At 33.8% G+C, this 13,984-nt stretch overlaps 1 protein-coding gene across 1 annotated transcript in view; it reads right to left on the bottom strand.

Moving 5' to 3' along the window:
* Positions 1 to 13,984, bottom strand: part of LOC144439232 (uncharacterized) — a 105,004-nt gene that overhangs the window by 20,459 nt on the left and 70,561 nt on the right. Inside the window, exon 3 of the mRNA XM_078128506.1 lies at positions 1,965 to 2,081. Within this exon, the coding sequence (XP_077984632.1) occupies positions 1,965 to 2,081 (117 nt within the window). The remainder of the gene's footprint in view (positions 1 to 1,964; positions 2,082 to 13,984) is intronic.

Genomic DNA, 13,984 nt, shown 5'->3' with positions numbered 1-13,984 from the left:
GACTTCTGGATTGAACAAATTGCTACCAAAAGTACAGAGATAAGGGCCAGGGTAACAAGGTGATTGGCATTAAGTACGTGTATGGCACTTAATTACACCACATACACTTAGTAAATTAATAAAAAGAACCAATACCTCATTACAGTTACGGTAACTTTTGCCATCAAGCTTAGACACTTTTTTCTTTTAATTTGGATAATTTTATTGTCCATTCTTTGCTCCTTCCAGTTGTAAATCATATGAAATTTTGCTAGCTTGAACTTGATTGATAAACTTAATGCAGGGAGAGGACACTAGATTTCAGAAATGTCACCGGGTTACATTTTCATAGCCTAACTCTGTTTTACTTTCACATAACAAATTCATCAAATTCAAAAGTTCTTGGGTGATTCATGTATCCTGTTCTACCACCTTTACTGTTTGTACTTTGAAATCTAGCCTTGCCCTGGTATGTGGCCCCTGACAGGACACAGTGGCGGGCCATACCAGAACTGTATATGCAATGCATAGATAAAGACATGGAGCTTTGCCCTCCATGAAATACACAGTATAATGCCTCTATATCATACAGTGTAGGGAAGTGCTAACACCCTAAATATTTCATTCCAAGGGCATACTTGATGACTCACAGTTGGAGTAAACATGTTTGCCCATTCAAACAAACAAACAATCAATTTGCCTTCACTTACGATGCTGAAGTTGTCTGCAAAAACGAATTGAAAAACACATTCAAAAACGTAATCGTAAACGGGTTCGGGTAACTGACCGCAACTGACCTTTTTCAGTTCAAATTTCGAAAACAACTTTTAAATCGTAAATTTTAATAAACAATATTGTACTTTTATCGTAATGACTATGACTAAATCATTTTAATAATGTAGACAATTCACTAAAAGATTATTCCTTTATGAGTTATTATGAAAGCGAGTTATTTTTTCATTGATTGGAGGAAAGATCATAAACACACAAACATTTGTCCTGTCGACATTCGTGAATTTGTTTACATGATGGAAACGTTGTTTAAAAAGCAATTAGTCACAAAAGAAGTTTACCGACCCCTCAGACCTCTTTTTAGTGGTCTGAGACGACCCCACGTTGGAAGGTTAGGAATCGTATATGTACATAGGTCGTAAGTTAGTACAACTTTAGCTCTGGAATATATGCGATCAGCGCTCCGTCACGTATTCGTCAATGGACTGATGATAGCTTATGCGTCTGATGAGATCTGAAGTAGCGAAGTCTTCGTACCTCAGTATATACTAGGATTTTTACGTATTCTTTTGTAACATCTCTGTCAACTTTTTCCAACAATTAATATTTTTGTCGCAAATGAATATGAATCAAACACAAGACACAAGGAAAATATTGCAATGTCACATGGATGTATGTATGTATGTATGTATGTATGTAAGGGAGTGTCCATATTTTACTTCCAGGGAACCTTCCAACTTGGACGGGTCGGTAAACTTCTTTCGAGACTAATTCCTTTTTAAACAACGTTTCCATCATGTAAACAAATTCAACACACGACGACGAATGTCGACAGGACAGTTTGTGTGTTTATGATCTTTCCTCCAATCAATGAAAAAAAATAACTTGCTTTCATAATAACTCATAAAGGAATCATCTTTTAGTGAATTGTCTACATTATTAAAATGATTTAGTCATAGTCATTACGATAACAGTACAATACTGTTTATTAACATTTACGATTTAAAAGTTGTTTTCGAAATTTGAACTGAAAAAAGTCAGTTGCGGTCAGTTACCCGAATACGTTTACGTTTACGTTTTTCAATACGTTTACCAATTCGTTTTCGCAGATAACTTCAGCATCGTCTTCACTTTCTGTCACAGCTAGCAGACACTTTTAATTTGATTGTTTCTGTTCCATTTAATACCCTGGGGTTACTTTCCTATTTTTTTTTTATATAACTGAAATTTTCTGATTGATCACAAGTACCTACCTTTATTTTCTTTCCCAATGTCTTTAAAGTTGTCTTTAAGATTGTCCAAAAAACTGGTGTTCTTAGTTCTACCTTTCAGTGAGAAGTTACTCTTCTTGCTACGTTTAAGTGCTCCATCTACAAAAAGAAGAAGAAGAAAAAAAAAGAGAAAGAGAAAATGTGAGGATATGTTGATAACGATTCAAACTTTGAAGACGTTGGCCTCCCTTTGAGAGATTCCATTTTTTACCACTGCAGGTGCTTGTAGTTGTACAGAGTTCACTGTCCCACTAAAATTTAATCAGGGTATGGAGGCTACCTCATACATAGTTCATTATCCCACTCACTCAAATTCCATGGTACGGAATGGAAGTTACTTTGTATAACATTATATAGTTCATTTCCCCACTCAAATTCACCGAGGTATGGAAGTTACTCATCCATGAAACATGTTGAATATATACAAACTAGACAACCAGGTCACAGTAAGGCATGGCAGGGCAAGTCCAACAATTCTGTCTTTAATATTGTATCCAGCTACCAAACATACACAAACTCAGCTAAGGCCAAAGAAAAAACATTGTGTGGTTCTGATAATGCCAAGTGTCAAAACTGGGTGGTGAGTAGGAAGTAATTTTTTTTTTTTTTTTTTTTTTTTGGGGGGGGGGGGAGAGAAGGAGAGAGTTCTGGTTCAGGTTCCTACAATGTATGTAGAGGTCAACTGAGATTTATCATTGATGTCACTAATCAATTTATTTTTGCCTAAATGGACTTTAAAAAAAATGCAGAGTACACAAATAAACAAACAATTTTTGGGAGGTAATATTATAAAGTTGGTTAAATCTGAAGTTCCACAGATAATTTACCATGGTTCCAAATCAACATAAAAGTGACATATATATACGATATGGCAATCTCTGTACCTTTTGCCAGATTTCTGTCCTCTGTTACCAGGACCCTGAAGCTTTGATGGTAATCGCTAAAACAGGGCTTCAATATGAGCACCCCATCGTACCCACTCCCCCCCCCCTTTCAATCACTGCAACATGCCAAGTTTCTCATTTCGGGTTGTTCATTTCAGATTAGAGCATAAATATATCTAATGTTATTGATCTTTGCTTGAAACTTAACTTAAAAAACCAGCTGTTATATCCATACATAGACAAATCACATTCAATAACTCTTCATCAAGTTCATCATCTGAGCAGCTGCAATCATCTACTTGAAGCACTGCATGCATCAGTTACAGTCATTATGCTTGACCATTGCTTGCCTACATACTTCTCTCAGATGGTACAATTTTACAGGCCATCATAAAAACCAAAAAAACCTTCATAAAACACCAGGCGGGATTTAAAATAGGGAAGCCGTTAACGCTAAAGTTGCTCATATCTCACTCATCATCTGAAACTGATAGTGCTTATATTCAAGGTATATATGTAAGGCAAGGCAACTCTTCAAAGGCTATCAATTATGGCAAGGAATGGACAGCAAACTTGTAGTAAAGTTGTAATTGATTGTTTTCTCACAGCATCGTTCTCTCACTGAGCTGCATAATGCAACTGTAATTCTTCAACTTTCTCTTTCTTAACTAGAAGCAAAGTAGCTTTGAGTTTGTATCCACAACAATAGTTTGATTGACATTGGCTATTCATTATCATTGGTTGTTTACAAAAAGGTAGTTAATTATGCCAAAATAAACAGATGTAAACACATAAAAACAACAACATTTGTGTCGGAGGGAAAGGCTTTTCATGAGTGGAGCTGTACTTCCTTATAAATGTATAATTTACATTTTTCCTTTTTCAGACACAATACATTTGCATGTACTGGTCTATCACATAAACCTGCTATTTCAATTTCAGATTCAAAATTTAAAATATTCCATTTTTGCTAAACTATTACAATTTTGCATGATTTACACTTTGATGTGATGCAAACATTTGACAATTTTAGGCACTTATTAGCATGGTTTCCATGCCAATGGGGGTTTTCAAATTGATGGAAAGGGAGAACTCAAAATCCCAAATCCCCAATTACCTGGATTCTCAGGCTATAGGCACAGTTGTGGTTAGTACAGTGATTACCATGTAAAGACTACAGAGGGCGCTGTATATGCAGGCCTCTACCTACTGTAGGTGAGTCTAATCTAAAAGTACAACCAACCCACCTTACTTTGTCATTGCAAACCTAACACAACAGTTGTACAAGAAGAAAACATGAAAAAAATAAATCTCAACTGATTGCAATCTCTTAAAGTACAAATGGAATGAGTGGTGTGATTGTGTAATGGCATAGCAACTCTGTCCACTGAGATTAGATGTCTTTAATAGATTATTATCAAGAGAAAAACCAACACTTCAAAGAAATAGTAGCATCTGCCAAGAAAACGTGAATTTCATAATGTCAATATGTTTGATACCTTCAGAGGATTTTACTTTTATTGGAATGAATGAGACAAAGACAGACTGAGCCTGCCATTTATTATAACCAATAAACATATTTATATATAACAGCATGTATATCAAATTATCGATAAAAAAAAGCCTAGAGACTACCAGTTGCTACCAGACATGGTGAAAGTCTGGCATAACACTTTATCAGACACTCATAGAACTTTGTATGCAGAGAACTGACTCATTATAAATCAAATTATCATCTGTCCTCATTATAATCATCATTAATATTATTACTGTTTTTTATCATCCCACTGTATTTCACAATATTCAGGGTGACAAACAGTATGCCCTCTAAGCCAATTTGAAGCGCCACTGACGCACACACAATTTCTAGTGACGCACCAAAATTTGGTGTTCCCCTATCTCTTTCTATGTGGTGACTTACAAGAAATGCCACTTTTTATCATTTTGACTCACAACAACAAAATTTGGCTATCGTTAGAGGGCACACTGCACTGACAAACAACGGTTAAAATCCAGCGTTCCCGAGGAATTCGGGTATAGCTTATTTATCCATAGTTACAGTATAAACTTGGCTTGAAAGCTACCATGAACACAAACCATCCACCTTCATTGATTTTCTTTAATCAGTAATCTAATTATCCCTAGTGTCAGCTTCCTGAACATTCATCCTTTAACCTCTTTGTTATAGAGTCTAAACAATTTAAAATAACAAAATCTTGGGGTTCGTTTGCTTTAATTATAAATAAACTATTCTCAAAACATCTATTTTAAATCCAATTGATCTGTCTATACCTTTTATTGTGGTCCCCTTTTGTTCTCAGAGAGTTGTAAATTCATGTTTTACGCCCATAATTCTGAACAGCACAGCAGCTTTTATTGCTTTCAGTTGACTGATTTTGTCAACCGGAAAGCAGCACATCACATATTATCTCATTTAGATGTAATAAAGATGGAGACTTTGTGGTAATAGAAACTGACGAGCCTTGGTGTGAAATGTACATTTGTGTCACAATAGTGTTCATCATCATGGTTCTAGATGTCTTGTTTTGCAATAAATCAATAACATAACTGTCTGTTTTGCTACAGCTCTCTACCTACATTACCTTAGTGTATCGTCCCTAGAGGCAAACGAGTCGCAGGTTTTTTTTGTACTGAATAATGTACATAAATAAATCCACTTCAATAGCACTGACAGTACCACCTATACAACCTTCATATTTCAATGACTGCAAATACAATATAGTGACATTCACATGTTGTAAAGTCATTATCAAGTTTATTTTTTTTAGTACTGTATAAAACGCACAACCAAATCTACTTCAAAAACACTGACAATAAAATCAAGTATTAAATGTCTGTATTTTCATTTAATTTGATACTAACATTAATACACCATTACTTATCTGAAGTTATCATTGTCAAATCTACTTTTTTTTCTTGGATATTTGAATCATGTATCGAACTAGGTGTTACCATAGACTGTGGAATGGAAAAGAAACCCCACTGTCTATGGTTGTTACTTGTATTTTGTTATTCACTTACCTTCATTATTGTATCTATTGCCTATAAATATCACTGTCCTGATAAAATATGCTGGTTTTTTTACACTTGTAGTAATACGACTTTTAACCCTTCCATGACTAGAGACGAGTTTTAAATAACATGGGGACCCAATTTATATGAATATTTTCATAATTACAATAATATTACTTTATTAGGAAGTAACATTTCTTTAATTCCAGTCTAAAACGAAGTTGATATATGCCAAAAAGTATTGAAGGGGTTAATGAGAGTCGTAGAAACCTAGAGATTCACCGTTGGTTTTCAAATCTTGTGAGAAAGCCAATATTAGTCTCTAGGCTAGAGTTGTCGCTATATTTATACATCATGCTATTTCACAAGAATGTTATCAAATGTAATGTATTCATCAGAAATACAAAACAGTCTCCAAAAGTCTATATCCTTTATAAGTAATACCCAAACTGATGTAATTACGTGTAAGGACATTGGTCACTATAATCAACACAGCTTTTGAATTACAAAATATAACATAATTCAACCTTTATGTACAATGATATATTTATATTTATAGGTGAGGATTGGGTATTTATTTTGGATTTTTAATTTATACAACAATTTTATCATGGCTTCCTACTTGAAAAATCAATGTGAAAGAACGCTGACAAAGTCTGTGTTTGTAACTCAACACATTACAAAAGCTAAAAAAAATGTGTAAAAAAGTTTGTTATTGTATGTACAATAACAAAGATTTTACACATATATTCTTTTGCAATGTATTGAGTTACAAACAAGGGCTTGGAATATGTTGTTTCACACTGGATTTTAGTAGGAATGGAATCTCACCAGTTACCAGTAAATGCAGAATAACCAAACATTAAGTATTAAAATATACTGATTTTATACTTTTAAATTATAAGAATCGCATACTCAAACACAGTATGAGTGAAATCTCGACACTGTTATATATTGGTATAATCAAATTGAACCAAAAACAGCTAAAACACTTTCAGTACAAATACCCCTTAAAGACAATAACAGTCTTCAAATTCGGAGGAAAAAAAGTCATGATAATAATTCTGTCTCAATTCTTGTGTCCTTGCAATGTTTTGAGCCTCTCATAAATAAAAATAAATTTCTATCAGGAATCTTTATCATCCAGCTTCACAGAACATAAAGATCAGCTGTAGCTGGTTAGCCGCAAGGGAGATATATATATATATATATATATATATATATATATATATATATATATATATATATATATATATATATATATATATATATATATATATATATATATATATATATATATATATATATATATATATATATATATATATATATATATATATATATATATATAAAAAAACACTGTACATAGCTACAACAATCTCTAGGGATGATATATGTAGTTGTCACGTCAGCAAGGATACCACAAGAATTTGATATTTAAAACAACATGTATAACGGCTCGGAAAATGAAGGCTTGCCTCAGGATTGTCTGATGTTTGGTCGATATGAATTTGATACAATATCACGATTGCCAGATCATAATTGAGATTTCAGTGAAATGCATTGCGGTTGGCAACATTAACTCTGTAAGTTCAACCTGTGTTTGTCATTTAACTACTTTCAACTGGAGCTTCCCAGCATGCATGGTACATCATTTCTAACGTCTTGCCACAAATGATCTCCTTTAGATCAAACTGCTACAAATCATCACCCAGTAGTAATATTTTTTCTAGTCTTGCTTGAACTCTAATGGTTATTTATATTTCCTGTGGTTTTTACACATGTTTTCAGATGTCACCTAACAACACCTAGATAATCTGATACACACTCTGAACATAATATACAGACCTATACATTTGTGTAAGTGTTCTTGTAACAATACCTGCTGCAGAAAACAAGACATCTAGGGTATATTTTAGTTCACAAAGGTTATAATATCTGACATTATAGCATCGTTATATCAAAATGTATCATGTTGTACTTTGTCTACCCATCAAAACTACAATAATTTGAAACTTAATATGATGAAGTTTTGAGACAAATTATACCTCATCTCTGGTTTGTTACTTATTTCAAATACTGGTTGAAGACACTGAGAAGAATAAATAGGAAAGATGAAACAACTTTTTTCCAAAACATATATGTAGCATTTTAAGATGACAGAATACAAATTCTCAGCATTTCATTGTAATCTAGAGTCTCTCTCTCTCTTTCTCTCTCTCTCTCTCTCTCTCTCTCTCTCTCTCTCTCTCTCTCTCTCTCTCTCTCTCTCTCTCTCTCTCTCTCTCTCTCTCTCTCTCTCTCTCTCTCTCATACTCTTATCTCTATGTCTCTCACATGCTCTTATCACTCTGTCTGTCTCTATTCTCAGTTCTTCCTATTAATCCATTCTTTTGTTTTGAAAAGCCATTACTGCAATCAGCTAAATACATATTTGTCAACACCCACTCACAAAAGTCACAAAGTGTATTTGTAATTACATGTCAACTACATGCACATCACTCAAATAACCAAATCCTATTATATAGTCTGGCTTGCATAACCCTAAACTCAACTTTGTGTTTACTTTATACACAATACCATTATCCTAATATCAAATAAAAAAAGGGACAAATTTTCAGCACAACTGCCAAGTGGATTGATAGATGAGTTCATTTCACAACTAGTCATCTTCATCTCATTACACAATGATTGAGTAGCTTGGAAAACAACAACGACGACATGTCACTTGCGCCTTACAATTTATACTGCCATGTCATACAGGAAAGAATAATTGATTATTTACGTAATTATGGCTGTAATGATTGCCAGTTAGAAACTGATGGGGTCACCCTATTAAAATAAAGATTAATGGTAAACTAACTGGGTCATGCTATTTTCATAAAATAACATCAATTCTCATCAACTTGCTCCTTCAAATATATGAAAAAAAAGAGTCAAACTTGACTGAGAGCTCGTTAGGAAAATGTCAAATAAAACTGAATGTTGGGATGCTAAATAAGGGACTATAATAGAGTTCACGACTTCAATTGTTTGCATGATCATCAGCTTGCACTTTATTTCCAAAATATATTTTCACATAGATTACATTATAGTTTTATATGTAAATATAGATTGTCATGAATCTAACAAACGCAAATGTCATAAACACAGTGACACATTTTTCTGAAATTCTTTCCCTTTTTCAAACTTTACACGTGTAGAATATTTCACTAAAGAGGAAAATATCAATGTTGGAAAACTCAATAATAATGAATCAATCATTTGGCTGTATGACCATATCTACCACTCATTACTCTAACTCTAGCATCTAGGACATTGATTTCCATTGAACTCGGTGTACAATATGTACATAATCCAATACTTTTGTACTCAGCTGGAATAAAATTTACCCGAGTTCAATATGTCTGATGTTAAAATTAGACACAAAAAACCCCCAGAAGAACCCTGTAGCTATCTATGTCTGTATATGTATGCATGCACATGTGTAGGGATATGTGTATGTATGTATGTATGTATGTATGTATGTATGTATGTATGTATGTATGTATGTATGTATGTATGTAGGTACATGTGTGTGTGTGTGTGTGTGTGTGTGTGTGTGTGTGTGTATGTATGTATGTATGTATGTATGTATGTATGTATGTGTGTGTGTGTATGTATGTATGTATGTATGTATGTATGTATGTATGTATGTATGCAAGTGTATGTGTGTGTGCATGTATGTATGTATGTATGTATGTATGTATGTATGTATGTATGTATGTATGTATGTGTGTATGTATATATGTATGCATGCATGCATGTATGTATGTATGTATGTATGTATGCATTCAAGTGTATGTGTGTGTGCACATTAATAACATTACACCAAAAGAAAGAATATCTCAAAGTTCAGTCCATAAAACACATACATGTACGTCTAGACTATTCTTGAAATTCCATACACGTCTATATGGATATCTTTGTGTACATATATGTATGTATGGTTTTTATAATAATGGTATGCTAAATATTAAATATGTTTAGATCTCCAAGTCACGTCATGTATTGAATTTCAGCACCTTTAACAATCTATCATAAATTGATATCTTGTATAAATTTTACAATGTTTAGTATGGGTTCTCTTTGTCCTTGTTTTCTGATATTTTGCCAAACTGTTATCATCTAATGTCTGGGTAAACAAGGACTCATATATCTCAAGGCATGATCACACACACTCAGAAGTTGATTAAATTTCAAAGATGCCACTACAGGATTCCAAGTAATATACCAAAGTTTTTGTGGTCAACAGTTCAGGGAATATTTTACAGTACATCCCGTCAACACACTTTCTGACTAGGCTAACTTAACACACTTTCTGACTAGGCTAACCTAACCTAAGTTAAACACACTTTCTGACTGGTTAACTTAACACACTTTCTGACTGGGTTAACTTAACACACTTTCTGACTGGTTAACTTAACACACTTTCTGATTGGCCTAACTTAACACACTCTCTGATTGGCTAATTCAACACACTTTCTGATTGACTAACTCAGCACACTTTCTGATTGGACTAACTCAACACACTTTCTGATTGGACTAACTCAACACACTTTCTGATTGGACTAACTTAACACACTCTCTGACTAACTTTCACAGAGCTATCACTAAAACACCTCACTGGCATGTGCTAGCAGTCTAGCTAAGAAGTATACTTGTTTTCACTCGCACAAGACTGTACATATAGGCTAGCAAATAACAGATATAAAAAATTAATGAAAGCTGTAACTACTAAGTTATATGAAAACTAGCAAGAAAATTATTCAGGACCGTTGAGACTTGAATATCTGTTGCTCACCAAAACAAAACAATGAAGCCAGACAGTCGAATCTCTGCGGGCTTGGAAACATTGACTTGTAGTTGTACACACAAATAGTAAAACTTGTAATTCTAGGTGGATCTATCTGTCAGACATTTTTTTGGTTGATTTCCCATGGGCAAAGTCATAACAGACTAACACAGCTACTACAGGCTTTACAGTTTATGGCATAGACGTACAAATCTTGCTATCAATTCTGAGATAAATGTTCTGGAACACTTTGAAGATAATGTAGAATTATAGGATACAGCCATTTGTATTATGGTACTGAGCTTTACTTTAAGACATGGATTTATATCGTCTAGCCGACTGTCAGATAGAAATCAGGACAAGGTGAACTTTCTTGTCTTGTATTTAGCACAGGGAGCCCTGGAACTGCTGTGTTACAAACAAACAAACAAACAAATAAACAAGGTGTTGTTTGTATGGAGTATACAGAATCAGATAGTATATTATTTCAATAGTATACACATATGTACATGTATAGGTAGTTTTCCATATGAGTTTACATGTAAAATGGTATTCCATTTACCCATGCATTTTTGTTTTTTGTTTGTAACACGGTTTCTGTACTCTCTGTGGTATTAGACCATTATGTTCATCTGTGTATCTATGGTTTGGTGATGTAATTATGTATGGGTGTGACTGAACTTTTGATAGGGTCAATTCTGTCCTTGTACTTGATAGTAGCCAAGAGACTTGTCTTGACCATGGTAACCAATTCTGTGAGTTTTCCCCATTAAATCACAGTTCTGTGATTGCACACAAGTTTAAGTAATATAGCATCGTACAATGTAAGTGAGAGGCCACCAAGTATCGCGGCCTCCTGTGATTTGTTTCATAACATCATGAAAAGTCTGCAAGTTTACTGAAATGTCACAGATTCTTTTCATTTATCACAATAACTCAGCAGTTAGCCTGCCAGTTCTATCTGAATCATATTTCTTCTTTTTCTTTTTGCAATTGGTATTACCATCTCAAGAAGCTCTCAACACTTTCTTGGTGTACATAGACTCTAGAGATAGTAACACCAAGACAGTTATACAGTACAGTTATACAGCCAAACATTTTATTTACCACAAAAAACATGTCAATAGGAAATACAAAACTCAACACATGACTTGTGGCTTTCCAAGTAGAACAGGAAGAGATTACATCATGGCATACAAAACACGCTATTATTACAAGAATTTCAAAGACTTGCACTTGCTCTGCTGGCTTCAACTAAGACGTCTCATTAAAATTTGACGAGTTTTTTTTCCACATTAAGTATTTAACATTTTGAATAGACTACAAACACTGCCATTAATTACGTTTGAATCTGCATTCAGGAAAAGAAAACCGGAATGAAAAAGTCAATCGGTTCTTTTGTTACAAAGAATTTGGTAAAGACTTATTGATGGTTCATCTGAGTACAATAGACCAAGGTGAGTGACCTTCTGAATCAAGATATACAATAAAGACTTTTAAACAGGTGAATGTCTTAAAAGGAGCAACGGAGATGAAAATAAACATAAACATTATGATGACGTTACCTGCAGGACATAGGACAGTCTGTTATTGTGACTGTAGGCTACATTTTTGTGTAAAGCTTGTGTCCACATAAACAACACCTGCTACACTTATGTATGCATAAATCAATGGCAACACAGCATGATAGAATAGGTTGGGTATATACATAGAGAGGATTTGTACACAATGCACTGGCCACCTTTGAGTTTTTAGGTATGACGATTTTTAGATGGGTGATATATTGGGTGAGAGACAGACATATTTAGTTTATTTCATTTCTACCTGCTAGTTTTTACAGTTGTCTTTAAATAACCTTACCAGTCAACTTTATTTTCAATTTAAATTTTTTTTTTAAATTCTACTTTTGACAGCATATTTTACACTGATTTTAATTTTGTCGTATTTACAAATTTTATACTCCACTGTAATTTTATGCCAGATTCCTTCAGTCTACTGTGTAAGACCAAAACGTCAATTAAAAAGTGTTGTTTTTTGTATTCACCAACTTGAGCCTGGCGAATTGTTTATTTTGAATAATTTAGTTGTTGGAATAATGTAGGGCATTTTCATTATGAAACCAAGACAACCACTGAATTGGATAAAGTTATAGACTGTACCCCTGTAAAATATTTTGAGTTTTAAAATGGCAAACGGAAAGAAATCAGATGTTGTAATATCAAAATTGACGAAGTATCACAACATCAACATGTAAAGTGGAAGGATGAAACACAACTCTGAATGATAAGTGAAACTACACAAAAACGTCAAATTCCAAGATATACGACACAGAAAAAGAGTCAGCCTGGAATTAAAGTACAAGTACTCTAAACGGCAAATTTCAAGATTACATTGTCAGACATGCACGAAAGGAGATTACACCCAATAAAGGAAGTTTTTCACAACAAATTAGTTAGGAAGGTTTAAAGATAAGTGGGTAAACAGCGATATAAATTCCTTAAAGAAAGAAGGGTAAACAGCTTAGTTTGAATGAATGCACAGCTGGAAAAGAAAAGCTAAACGAATTATTGCTTGAATATGTTCAAGATGGACATATGTGTAGTATGGCATTGAAAGCATGATAATTGGTGGATACATGTAAAACTACTTGAAGCATAAATGGAATTGTTAAATACAGTAGAACTAATGAATGAAGATATCTAAAGAACAGATTTTGGAAATACGAAGTAGACACTTAGTATGGCTGACTTGTTATGTACACCAAGGATGGAGAGAACGTGGCAATACATTGCACAAAATGAATGAACGACCATGAACGGTACCGACGGAATATGATGTAGAGAACGTGGCAATCCAGTGCACAAAATGAATGAACGACCGTGAACGGTACCGACGGAATATGATGTAGAGAACGTGGCAATCCAGTGCACAAAATGAATGAACGACCATGAACGGTACTGACGAGATATATTAGCTTATAAAATGCATCTGTGAAAACCAGGAAGGTAGACTTTAAGATTGCCACGTTGTGTTGTTCAGCCCTATCAGTGAGTGCTGGTTGATAGCGTGACATGAATGTCTGTACCTTATAGACTAAGCAGGAAGGGTTTGTTTAAAATCATGTATGAAGCATACGATTTAGCTTCATACGACATATTTTAATATTCCATTTTTCATAAACATAAAATCTTACATTTTGCAGAAATATTCAGACATGTAGCATATTTATTTTGAAATCTATGGAAACTAAA

The sequence above is a fragment of the Glandiceps talaboti genome, chromosome 8 (genome assembly GCF_964340395.1).
Source record: "Glandiceps talaboti chromosome 8, keGlaTala1.1, whole genome shotgun sequence".
NCBI lineage: Eukaryota > Metazoa > Hemichordata > Enteropneusta > Spengelidae > Glandiceps > Glandiceps talaboti.
Note: the sequence above shows the minus strand (reverse complement) of the source record. Positions and strands in the feature narration are given on the sequence as shown.